Below are 13327 nucleotides of genomic sequence, written 5' to 3'. Positions count from 1 at the left end.
CCGTCGCAGACGTCATAGTCGTCACATACGTCATAGCCGTCGCAGACGTCATAGCCGTCGCAGACGTCATAGTCGTCACATACGTCATAGCCGTCGCAGACGTCATAGCCGTCGCAGGCGTCATAGCCGTCGCAGACGTCATAGCCACCACCACCGTCATAGCTGTCACAGGCGTCATAGCCGTCGCAGACGTCATAGTCGTCACAGACGTCGTAGCTACCACCACCGTCATAGCTGTCACAGGCGTCATAGCCGTCACAGACGTCGTAGGCACCACCACCGTCATAGCTGTCACAGGGGTCATAGCCGTCACAGTCCTCATAGTCGTCATAGCCGTCACGGTCGCCATAGTCATTCCACGCTCCCTGTCCCATCCGCGCGAGCTTTCCATCGCTTAAGTCTCACGCGTGCAGCGGTGCCGCGCGTGATCGGCGACGCGGTAAAAATCGGGCTCGAGCGTAAGACGCGAGAGAAAAGAAGGAAATCGGAGATACCGATCGGTAGGATAAGTAACGCCGCAACGAGGTTACCGGTTCACCTCGCGACGAATAAGAAAGCTAGCAGTAGTCTCGTCGTTGAGCCGTTCCACGGATATCTTTGCCGGTAACTCGGCTGGTAGCTTCTCCTGTTATCTTCCTCGACGGAGAAGACGATAACGATCGAATCTGTCTGCCTCGCGCCGGAGACATTGACCCGCGAAATTCGCCTGGGAGAAGAGAAGTCTCCGTTACTCTCCGGCTAGCCTCTCTCGATTCCTCACCGGCGATTCTTATCCCGCGGTGGCGTTAATCAAACCCGGCGAAGAGGAGAGGACCTCTCGAGGTCATCCGCGTGTGACCGTCGATCGAGTGGTCGGGGGCCCCGACACCGAGTTCTGGACAACGCAGAGGCGTAAACGGTCCGTGGTGAAATAGCTCGAGAACGGTCGGAGTCGCGAGGTCGTCGATTGGAGCGTGGCTAACGGTAGATACGTTTAAGTACGCTTCCAGATACACGACCGCGGCGTATATACCATATCCGTGCGTATTGCAGGCATCGGTTGATGTATGCATTCGCGGACGTATCGCGCGAGCCGAGCAAAAAGGCCGTCGCGCGGATCCCCGCGACCTTTCTCTTCCATTCACCGCGTTCGAACAATTTCCAGCCGCGGGCACGTTCTCGCTGACTAATTAAATGATTGATCGCCCCGACGGGCAAATTATCGTGCCGGCCGGCCGACAAATTAACCGCCGCCAGCCCTCTCTCGTTGGTCGATGGCTTTTTCTCTCTTTGTACAGAGTGGCACAAAAGTAACGCGCTCTCTAGACTTTCCAGGCATCGACCAGGGAATCGGCCGAGGAATCGACGGTCAGAAGAGTCGCTTTGGAAACGGTAAAAGGATTCCACCGGCGAACGAGCCGTGGAGATAATGGACGGCTCGTAATGGACGAACTGGAGTAATAGCAAAGGTTTCCCTTCGTTACGAGTTTCGGATTCCTCGACGAGTTACTCTTACGCGCGCGTATGTATACCGGCCAGCCCGTGCGCGATCGTTCACGGTCTCTCTGGTACGCGCGCCGATCGGCGCGAGGTAAAAGCGACGGCCTCGCGACAAATGTTCGTCGGGCAAGACGAGAGGCGAGCGAGCGCGCGTACGATTGTGCAAACCGTCGAGGATAATACGCGGAATCGGATTTCTACGCCCGGAGCCAGAAAGAGCTCGATTTACGAGCACGCGCGACTCCTCTCGAATAGAAAAGTACCTCTTTAGGTACCACGCTCGCCTCTTCCCGATGCACGCTCGCTATGCTAATTAGCGAGAATTTAACCGGTCGTATCCGGGATTGTCGGCCATCTAGCACCCGTCGAAATCCTCTCCGGAACGAAACGCGCGTTCCTTCCCTTCTCCTCCACTTTTCTTCTCCTCTTTTTCCGCTTCTTTTTCTCTCCCCTTGTCTCGCCCCCTCCGTCCCCCGCGTCGCTTTCTTTGCACTCGCGAGTCCCCGGGACACGTCGCTTCTTCTTTGTGCCGCTGATTAATATGCGAGGACGTCCCCGGGCTCGGCGAGCTGCATTAACAAGCAGCCTCTTGTGCGTGGTCAGGACACCTACCCCTCGAAAAGCCACCCTGCGCGAAGAAATCTTTCTCCGGTTTCCCACTCCGATATAACCACTTCTCTCTCTCTGTCAACCCGGGAATTCACGACAGACAAAGAGAGACAGAGAGAGTGGAGATCCCTTTGAACCGATGGAGAGCAGCAGCACACGAGCCCACCAGCGCGAGTATTTATTTCGCTGATCCCGAGACGCGATTGGGACGGAACTCTTTGTGCCCCGAGACGAATCGGTGGTACGAACCGTGGCATCGAGGATTTCGGTGGTTTTTCGACCAGCTGCCGCGGTTTCTTCGAATCTCCTCTTTTATTCAGCAGACGCGCCGCATCTCCTCGAATATATTCGGATTAGCGGAGAAAAGGGAGAAAGGGGGAAGAACGGCGTAAGACGCTCCGATCGTGAAAGTTCTCCGCTCTCGCGTACACGCGGGTATCGGTATTCAGCCGGTGGAATTTGAACGTGTTTTCAAACGTGTCACGGGATACCTCGTTTCCGCGCGGTTTTTGCGCCGCATTAGTCGCTGGCTGCAGAACGCCGGAGAAAAAATTCAATTAGGCCGTTAGTGGGACGGTAACGACCTGTGAGAAAAATGTCTGGGAACTGGAGTGTGTCGCGTGTTCGATGCGTTTCAACGAGAAGGAACACGACTCTGCCCGGCCGTGGGTTACGCGGTATCGTAGATACCGACTACTCGGACTCGTCGTTTCGACATCGCGCGATCGCGATCGCGGAAAAAGGGATAAAACGGGAGTTAATTCGAGGGAATGCGGAACGGTGTGCCGGAAAGCGGGGCGAGTTTTCGCGGGGTCGTTTGATCGGTAAGAGAAAATACGAGCCGGCGCTGGCGAAACGTGGGCCAGCTCGTGACTCGATAACGATTATCGAGCGGCGATCGGGCGTACAACGGCGCGTTCCATGTTCCAGCTATTCCTAGGAATATAATCGACGTGGCGCGGTGAAAGTGTGCGAAAAGGGGCCCAGAAACGGTGCCGGGATAAGAATGCCGCGCGTAAAAGTACGTGTCGCTGGAACAATGACGATGGGAAACGGAACGAAAGAAAACGAGCAAAGAGGCGGCGAGGGAGGATGGGGGGCGGGCCCCGGGGAGTATCGAACGTGGCCTCACGGTCGATGATACGCATCGGAGAATGCCAATACCGTCAAACTGTGAAAATTACACCGTGAAAGAGAAATTTTTCTTGCTCCCGTAATGAACCTCGAACGATAGTTATCGCGAACCTGGCATCGAAGAAACCAGGAAAGGATCGAGGAAAGGAATTACAATGGGGACCATTTTACGCTCGCCATTGGGGAGAATAGATCTTTTTAAAAATTAAAATTAAACGTTTGAAAACGTTCTTTGCGACTCCGATTATCGGACTCCTTCGGACCTGCAGGTTCATCAATTTTATTCTTGCGAAATTTCTTTGTTGCACAATACGTTTAGGCATAACTTACGGGGAATTCGCGTGTATTGCGAAAAATAAGAAAACAGGAAAAACTTACGCTATGGTCGCGACCACGATGTCGAGCATTCCCTGATTAGGGAGTGACCTAAACGATAATCCCTCCTTCGCATCGACGCGTCTGGCATTGACACTTGGTTGCGTTCTGACGATCGTGAAGAGAAAAAGACGAATAAATGGACAAATAAAGAGATAAATAAAAATTCTCGCGATTGCCATAACTACCGCGACCCAGTATAGCACGGCAGCGATGAGCAAAGAACAAGGAGACGAGCGGAGCGGAGAGGCTGCTGTGACGTGCTCTCGGTTGTTGGCCCACCGAGGGAACTTTCCATCTCGATAAAAAAAGCGATCGCGAAAGAGCGTGCTCGGTCACGGGGTGTAGAGATGGCGGCGTGGAAATCACGCGAGAGACGGATAGGTGAGAAAAACGGTGACACACGAGGCAGCCTCCACTCGAAGCGGAGTGGTTACTTCCGGTGGACCGATGATTCATTGCCCGCGAAAGATGTATCACGAGGCGACGTGTGTTGCGCGCGAAATCTCGCTCGCTTCAGTCTGCCAGCTCCGAGGCTAGTAACCGGTCCTCGTCACGCCTTTGCTCTCGACATCGGCAGCTGTTCCGTGCAATTTCTTGTCGCGTTGTCGCGTGTTGTCAGAAACGCATTTTGCCATCGATAACTGGTTCGCGGATCGAGATGTTCATCAAGTACGTGGATGTGTTCATGGACGAGGGTTACGTGTCGGACTCGGCCAATGTAGGTACACGCCGAATGTCAGAAGAGTCTCTCGCGATCGAATGAACGGAGACGCGGATTAAACCTCGTGACTGTTATCGAGAACCGAGAGTGAACGTTTCGAAATCGTTGGGTAACTATAGCAAAGTCCTAAATTGATCGGCTGATGCGACGTTTATAGACTGGTGCACGTCACGCGCGTAGGTCAGGGTCTAAAATCGGTCAGAGTTGCATTATCCCCCTGTACGTAGTCGAGAGACCAGTTTAGTGCCAAAGTGTTGCGGAGCACCTGGTCGACGACGAGTCAATTGCTCGCAGCCACCTGACACTTTTCGCGGGGCTTCCGATCCGAGTGTCGGAAACCGATATTACAAGGGTTAGCGAAAGACTACCCCGTAATTATCCGCTATGATGGCCATATAGCGATCGCTAGTAGTCCGTTAGTTGTCGATCGGTGATCACTTTCTCCAAAATTGTTCTCGACTTTGTTTAACCACTTTAGCGATAGAAAATAATCTTTCGTTTCACTGGATACGCGCAATACAATCGTGATAGAGAGATATCAGGGGTGCAAAGTTGTAATTGGCAGAGAATAGGCATTGAACGTGCCTGGAACTTCGTAAACACGTTCGATTTCTCCAGTGGCGCTACTGTACGATACACGTGTCGTTTTACGATAATATCTCGCTGATTGGTCAATCGTTGACGATCGATCACCGAATAATCGGCAGCGGAGTCAAATTTGGGCTCGTTTGCGGCCCGTGTCAAGTCCCGGCCTAGCGGGATTAACCGCGATTCGGTAGGCTTTGAGTAGATCCGGTGGAATGGAGGCTCGTTTGTACATCGACCGCGATACCAAATCCGATTGCTGGTTCGATCGTGCAGCGACACACGGTGAAAGAAGTGGTACGCTTTCGTTACGAAAGCCGGTTCTGCGTGGGTGGCTCGCGCCGCGCTGCTCGCATTTTAATTGAAAATTTCGAAGCACGTGGGTGCGGATCATAAACGGAGCACCGCGTAAAGAACTTCGGCGTGCTTACCCTTGACGAATCGAACCCTCTGGGAAAAATTGCAACTCACCGCGATATTTCCGGCGATGCCTCACCGGTGGCTCGGTAACGAAATAAGTACAACGCGGCAACTATTGGCAGAGTCTAGAACCCCGGCCGGTCCGTGGGTGGTTATCGTAAACAGCGGCGGAAATTCGAGCAGTCGATGCGAACCCCGCTCGTGCCTCGTAACAATTAAGCAATGAATCAACCGATCGCGTGGTCGCGAGTCGGCAGAAGTCCGTTCCAACTAGCGAGCTAGCTCGAACGAAACGGCACACGACGTGATTGAACGGTGAGTCGCCGCGAATTTACATAACTCGCCTCGATGTATCGCCGACGACAATTACCCGGATCGTTCCGGCTGAAAAGAACGCCGTCTCGACGATCTACTGCGAGTGCGCACTTCGATCGCGTTGCGATCACTCGCTACCGATATCGCTCGCTAATTTCGCTCCACAATCGCCAGAGGAAAAACGAACGCGCCTCGTTTCCGTGCCATTTTCTTCTCCTCCTTTCGTAACTCGGTCCTTCGATCTCGGTATTATCGTAACCACGACCAAGTAAAGAGACTCGACAGTGTACCTTGTAAAAATTATCCACTCGCCATTACCCTGTAATCTCTAAGAATCCTAGAACCTCGCACCGTTATGAGAGGAGCAGCGTTTGTACGAAGATTGTCTAACGAGGAAATAATTTTGAATTGTTGCAGGTCCAGAGGCTGGCCGAATACGAGAGGTACCTGGGCCAGGAGGCGAGAAACCTAGTGGAGAACGGAAACGGAAGCGTCGGGAGTGGCGCCGTTCTCCAACGCGGTCAACTCGAAGGCGATCTTCATCGCATCCAGGAGCTCTTCCCTGGCGATAACCTCCGGCTACACGAGCGAGATGTCCTCACCACGGTATTGCTTTGCTTCTACCTTCTCTCTAACCGTCTATCGCGCCATCTCGCGTGAAACGTTTCTATTTACGGTCAGAAAATCTCCATAAGTGCCTAGGCACTTCCGGTTGGGAACGAAAAATCGGTTACGGGCAAAAGGGGAAAGGAGCGTGGTTGCACGATGGGTTTCAACGATTCTCACGAGCACACGGGGGCATTTTTCCTCGCACTCGCGGAAAGCACGAGTCAACACGCAACGGTGTTTCCCACGCATCTCACGGAACGCTCCACCGTGACAGTGTCTCCTCTGTCATTTGCACGTGTGACGGATGACGTATCGTCGAAAACGGCGCGCGGCGAGATTAAGCAGGAAGCGTGTTGCGCTTTTTGATCCGGACGTCGGGGTAACTCGATTCTTCGAATATAATTTGCAGCCGACTACAAATTACACAGTCCATCTTTGTCCTTCTCCGCCGATCCGTCCTTCCTCCTGCGTGTTTTTATTTCCGTTTTAATCCGACTCCTCCTCGATAGATAGCATCGCGATGATTAAACGGCCGAACCGCTGATACAGATTTTCGTACGCTCTTTGTCCCGGCGTGTCATCGTCCCACGTGTATCGCGGCCTGATCTGCATACTGGGCGTAAGGAGTATTGTCAAGAGCACGGATTACGGGCAGATCACGCGTCCGCTGGTGTCGCATGGGTGAACGCGTGCTCGCGTTCCTCCATTCTCGTTCCTCCAGTTCCCTCGTGCATGCATGCATTGCGCTACGCGTTTTCTCGAGAACGGTGATGAAACGTTTCCTCGAATCGCGGACAATCATCGCGAAAGAATCATCGTTACCTTGATTTCTGCGTCGTTCATTACCATACGATATTTCAATGAAACGCAACACCTGGCTATTTACACTGCTGGCGTACACCACGCGTTGTTAACCCTTTCCACTCGAGAGGCGACTCTCAGTCACCATTTAATCAAATTCTAAACGTCGTTATTAATTAATATCTCGAATTGAAAATTGCCCAACAATGCGTGGAATATCCAGGTAAAATAATTCCACGTCTTACAATTAATTTGCACCTCTTATGTACCATTTTGAAAATATTCTCGACTTTATGGCAGAAAGTTTTCCAATTACTATGCTAGTCACCGAGTGCAAATCCTTCACACTCGACGATTTTCTGGCTAAGGAAGAGTAGGAGATGAAAGATTTTCTGCTAAAAAGCTAACGATATTTTGCACACCGTTACATTATCTGAAATTTTATCAAATGGCGACTGAAGGGTGCCTCTCGAGCGCAAAGGGTTAACTCTTTGGTGCATGCTGGGATTAAAAGTGTCCCACCTTTTTGATGCCAACATCGTCTGTCTATTGACAACTGCTTGGACTCGACTGTCGGCGTTTCTCTTGCAATATATACACAGATGAATTTCATCGTGCATCAGTTAAATAGTACATAAGGAGATGGTTAAGAACACCTTTTAACTCTTTGGGGCACGCTAGGATTAAAAGTGTCCCGCCTTTTCGATGCACCGTAATGCATGGTGAGACATTTTTAGTCCCACCTCGGAATATTGCTATAACTGCATGCGTGTAGGTTTATATTTCGTCTTATTTACGTGAAGCAGTTGGTAATACCTTCGACGAATGTTTTAAACGTATTCGCTCGTGTTGGCAACATTCGACATGCCAGTATAGGTTCATCAATTGTTGCAAGCGGAAGGTTTATTGTATGATTCCTTTATTAGTAAAAATATACCAATTTTGTTTCATTTAAAACGCGATAAATTTTCTACGCAACGTGGGTCTGTCTTATTATCAGAAATCCTGTGCCGCAAAGAGTTAAACGTATCGTAGTTACGATCTAGGCGGGAGAACATCGATTTCGTCAGAGAAAAGTCGGAGAAGAATGACGCTCGCCGTCAAAGCGGAATATGTTAATCCGTACGTCCCGTAACCGCGTGTAATTTCGTGTTTCGTGTGTCTCCTCGCTATATTTGGTGGAGTTATTTGTCAGACGTAACTGTTCATCCGTCTCTCCGCGTCTTGACATCGGTTGGCCGGAGCCGCGGGAAAAGCAGCGGGTCTCCGGTGCGATCTCGCGACTGCAACAGTGCACCCAGTGAATCTCGGCTTCTCGTTTGATTCCCTATCGACGCTGTTCCCGGTGTGAACCGGTATTCGTGGTTTCCAGAGGTTTCGAGTGCTTTCGAGTGCTCCGGAGTGGTTTCGTTGAGTCGAGAGCCGGCGGAAAGGAGAAAATAAAGTGGAAAAAATGAGAAAGACCTCGGTGAAAATTTCGAACGGGTTTCTCGCGAAACGATACCTCACTGTCCACGAACAGAGCCGGTGAAATAATGCTGTTAAGTCATCCGAAAGTTAATGTGCCTTGGCACGTTGGCGTCCGGTTATTAGCCACCCGCTGCGAGGATGATAATAATTTATGTCCTAGATCCGAGCATCAAAATTGGTCATTACTTTGTGACCCTTTAACGCGGTAACTGGATAGAGCGGACTACTCGAGCCACCAGATAATTTAATGCTAATCCCTTGCCGAGGTTGCTCGATAGCGCGTCGATATCCCCGATTTCCAATATCGATTCCCTGCGTGATATTTCGTGCACGCACGAGCATAATCGCGTTGCAGCAAAAAGATGGGTGGGTTAATTGGCTCGGTTGGTTAGGTAGCCGCAGGAATTTCGTTCTGCCTCCCCCGAGGAACGAGGGAATGGTATCGCCCTTGTCCAAAGATAGGCGGTGTTTGTTATTGCTTTCGTAATGCGGCAACGCGTGGCCTGTTTCTTTTCAGAAAATGAAGAGCCTGATCCGCAAGAGGAACGGCGGAAATCCTGGAAGGCTGACGAGAGTGTTGTCGCAAAAGTCCCTGAACGTGTCCAACAACTCACCCGCCCCGAAATCTCCGCCAAGGACGTTCCTCTTGGAGACTCCGGTTCAGTTCACCACGGTAAGCGAATCGACGAATCGGGTTGATGATTGATCGATTGCAAAGATAGAGATCTAGATGTGAAATCTTTCCTCTTGGTTCGCAGGGTGTGCAGTCCCAGGACAGACACCTCTTCCTCTTCTCGGACCTGTTGCTCATAGCGAAAGCACGAAGCGGAGGTAACTTCAAGCTGAAACAGTCCGTGAGGATGAGCGAGCTATGGCTGACCGCCGGACACATAGAGGACGTGGCTGAAACGAGCAAGTCTCAGGAAACGAGCTTCGTCCTCGGTTGGCCCACTACGAACGTCGTCGCCACGTTCATGTACGTGCTTGCCGATGCTTTACAAGCCCCGTATCCACGCTGTTGGTATCGCGTTCGCCCGTGTTATTGCACCCTTTGCGTTTCTTTATACTCCACCTGGACTGGTAATGGCGGCGATTCCGCGTCGCTTCGAGGGACTCCGAGGAGAATTCTTTTAGAGGCGCAATAAACTGGCGAACGAGAAACCGCTGGAGGGTGGTGGGAAAGAGATATATCGTTCGATTAACCGTCGAGGTGTCGGCTATATCGCGACGCATCACAGAACGTTTATTGGTTTCTTTTAGGACTGCTGCAGCGAGAGACCTCTGGTGGGGACGTTTGACCGAACTCGTACGAGAGGAGAGTATGAAGGAGCCGCCGGACACGAACATTCAAGTCGTGTATCACGACAGTGACACGAACACGGAATACGTAAGTGCTGCATACTCCTCTCCGTGGTTGCGCGCAATATACAGGCACACACGTATTCAAAGCGAAGGAGAGATACACGCGGTCACGCCTTCACGGTCCATTCTTCGCACATCCTAGCGCGCCAGAGAGACCGGGGTTCGATCGCTTGACCTTCCTGCAGGCATTCTTGCTTCGAGATGCCCCTTTTATATCATTGACGTCAACGCCGGAGTGGATCGGTTCTACTAAAAAGAGCCTCCTTCTATCCCTCGGCCTTTATACGAGGTGTTCGCTCTGCTCGACGTTCATTATCGACCAGCGCGTCGTATTTAAATACGCGCGCCGCTCGACGCCTCTATTAAAGAACACGCGAGTGCCTTTAACGTTTGCCGGAAGCTGCGGTCGAAGCAAACGCATCCTCTCGCGTACCTCTAATAACTATAATCGCCTCTACCAACGCGTATTCTCTTTATCTCTGCATACGTGTTGCGCCCGTTTGCTATTCTCCCGAAGCAATCCTGTTATTCGTGTTGCCAACTACATCCGCGTCGCTTCTTCGTGTTTGCAGTGTAAGACGATTATGGTGGGATCCGAAATGACAGCGGCAGCTTGCGTGAATTTGGCCACGCGCCTATTGGACCTGCAAGGACCGTTCCAGTTGTGGGCAAGAACGTCCGCTGACGAGGCGCCGTATCCCCTAATTGGACACGAGAGACCTTTCGCCGTGAAACTGTCGAATTTACGACACACGCTGTCCGCCGAAGAAGGTTTCGACTTGGAACATTGTAACAAAAGTGGCCACGACACGTGCCACTTTATACTTAGGCCGGTACCCAAGTCCCCGGTGAAGAAGAACAAGTCGAAAATCACCGGGTTGCTGAGAAGATCCCTCTCGTTGAATCCGAGTCTCTTCGGAGTCAACCTGTCCAGACTCGACGAGAACGGATTACCCAAGCCTGTGTTGGTGATGCTTCAGCAACTGTTCGCCAAGGGGCCATTCACGCAGGGTATATTTAGAAAATCGGCCAACGTTAGGATCGTTCGAGAACTGCGAGATCAAATCGAGTCCACGGGTGATCCCAGTTGTTTGGAGGATGCCCCGATCATAGCGGTGGCAGCACTGCTCAAAGACTTTCTCAGATCTTTACCGGATCCTTTGCTAACTTCCCACCTGTTTCCCCTCTGGATGGACAGCATGGACACGCCGAATCCTGTCCAAACTATTAAGAAGTAAGCGAGCAGACGAGCGATTTTATTGTCATATCGAGTTGTTCTTATTTTCGCTATTGTGTACGCTGTTTAACCGAATGATCCCTGCTGATTCCAGTATTTTAGATAGATTGCCCAAAGCGAATTACACCCTGCTGTCTCATCTGATCTGCGTTCTACACCACGTGGCTCGACGGTCGAAGCACAATCTCATGTGCGCGAGCAATCTGGGCGTGTGTTGCGGGCCCAGTTTACTCTGGTCGCCAAATCCGTCGGTGAATCAGAGCAGAGCGATCCCTACTCTCACGGAGATGTTGATTCGTCATTGCGAAGTTCTATTCGGCGAGGGTGTCACGCAGCTTCTCGGGGAAGAACGCAGCGACAGCGGAGCCGAAGAAAGCACCGATAGCCTTCACTGTGAGCACTTTGCCTTATCTTCCTTCTTTCCCCTTCCTTTTTCTTTCTTCTTCTTTTAACGCGTTATATTCCGCGTTGAATGTCTTCGATTCGCGTGCGTATACTTTGATAGTCCACTGAGGAATTTCTCTCGTTGCAGCAGGTGGGCTTTCTCTGGACAGCCTGGACCTGACGGAACCACCTCGCAAGGATCACATGTCTCTCTCGAGAGATTCCGGACTGACCCTGTCGGATTGTCAACTGTTCATCCCAGAGTCTCCGGTGGGCTCCGAGGACTCGGCCGTGAATGCTTCGTCGTCGAGCTTCGACAAGTCTCTGAGTAAGGAGGATAAGTCTACCAGCAAGTCGTATATACGTGTCTACGGCGGATGGGAGGAGAGAATAAACGGTTACACGACGAATAATCATCATACGAGCGCTGTGGAGCATAGCTTCAGGGAAGAGAAAAGCAGCATCGGTTATCCGAATCCGAATTTTCAGAGGCAAGATTGGCTAAGAGCTCAACTGAAGAGAACACCGAGAACCAAGTTAGACGAGCATGATCATCGCAAGGATAGATTCGACGAGAAGGATATCTACGGTAGGGAGTATCTGCGACAAGACTCGATGAAGGAGAATGTGGAAAATTGCAAGGACATCTATAGAAGCTCGCAGCTGGACATTTCGCGGGATCTTAGGACGGAATACGAAAGGGCAACGCAGCAGGACATTTGTACAGAACGAGTCTCGAGTCACAATTCGGAGCAGGATCTGATGGGGGACACGACGTTGACCAGCGACAGATACGAATTCAAGAAAGAACGGTTCAACGAGTTTAAGAAGGTCAAGTCGGAAATGTATGTTAATCGCGAGTCACCCGTCTCGCAGAACGGTAGCTACCATTCGGGAAGCGATCTCTACGAGTTCAAGAAGGTGAAGAGCGAAATATACGTGAACAAAGAAACGACGCGTACGGAAAGATACGAATCTGAAAGCAGCATCTACGGAAATAGGGACAGAACGAGCGAGATATACGGTTCGAGAGAGAGAAACGACTTGTATTCGTTCAAGCAGGCCGAGGCGATCGATTTGTACGGTGACGAAGACGACGAAGAGGAAAGAACATGGCCAGATACGCCACCACCACTACCACCGAGATTGAGGCATCTACCACCGGTGCACATGAATCTGGAAGACAGGCACAAAGTGGCAGGAAGGTCAAGGTCTTTACCACCGCCGCCTCCTTATCGCCCGCCTCCACAACCTCGTGCCTCGGTTACCACCAGACACCTAGGATACGGAAGATCCGTCGTTGATGATGAAAGTTACGTTTAATAAAAAACGAGGAGCCATGGAAGCGCGCGCGCCTGTGTGTTGTGTGTGTGTGTGTGCGTGTGTATGCGCGTGTGCGTGTGCGTGTGTGTATGTCGACACCTCGGGAGAATCAAAGAAGCGAAAAGTCGCAGGTCGAGATCATGGATACACGTTGGCTCGTGTACATGTGGTCTCGTTACGGCTGAAACTAGTCCAAACTGGAACGCACGTACGATATCGGAACAATACCGATGTGTATAATATCGAATCGCATGGTCATCGAGGAACGAAGAATATATAGAGTCGTTTTATCGTTCGTTTCGTGAAAACGCGTAAGTCTACGACAGATCGAAATGGCGAAGTAATTATGTTAGAGATGTTTACGTAAGTCACAAAACGCTATCGATTGTTGGCGATTATTAGCAAATAGGACTTGACTGTCATACAGTGATTCAGGGTGCTTCCACAAGCCTTAATTCATAGATTTTCTCTCTTACTTTTTTTTTTTTTTTTTTTTTTTT

At 51.0% G+C, this 13327-nt stretch overlaps 1 protein-coding gene across 2 annotated transcripts in view; it reads left to right on the top strand.

Annotated features, from left to right (window-relative positions):
• LOC108555785 (uncharacterized) overlaps positions 1-13283 on the top strand; it is a 191639-nt gene extending 178356 nt beyond the window's left edge. Inside the window, exons 6-12 of one of the 2 annotated variants that reach the window (XM_017911606.1) lie at positions 6059-6247; positions 9039-9194; positions 9280-9497; positions 9782-9908; positions 10456-11117; positions 11215-11513; positions 11653-13283. In XM_017911606.1, coding sequence (XP_017767095.1) covers positions 6059-6247; positions 9039-9194; positions 9280-9497; positions 9782-9908; positions 10456-11117; positions 11215-11513; positions 11653-12827 — 2826 coding nt within the window. In that variant the 3' untranslated portion in view covers positions 12828-13283. The remainder of the gene's footprint in view (positions 1-6058; positions 6248-9038; positions 9195-9279; positions 9498-9781; positions 9909-10455; positions 11118-11214; positions 11514-11652) is intronic. The other variant, XM_017911607.1, reaches the window with a different exon arrangement.
• The last annotated feature ends 44 nt before the right edge of the window (positions 13284-13327 follow it).

Source organism: Eufriesea mexicana, unplaced genomic scaffold, assembly GCF_001483705.2.
Source record: "Eufriesea mexicana isolate 0111107269 unplaced genomic scaffold, ASM148370v2 scaffold265, whole genome shotgun sequence".
Lineage (NCBI taxonomy): Eukaryota > Metazoa > Arthropoda > Insecta > Hymenoptera > Apidae > Eufriesea > Eufriesea mexicana.
The sequence above is the reverse complement of the archived record's forward strand: the minus strand, read 5'-3'. Positions and strand labels throughout refer to the sequence as shown.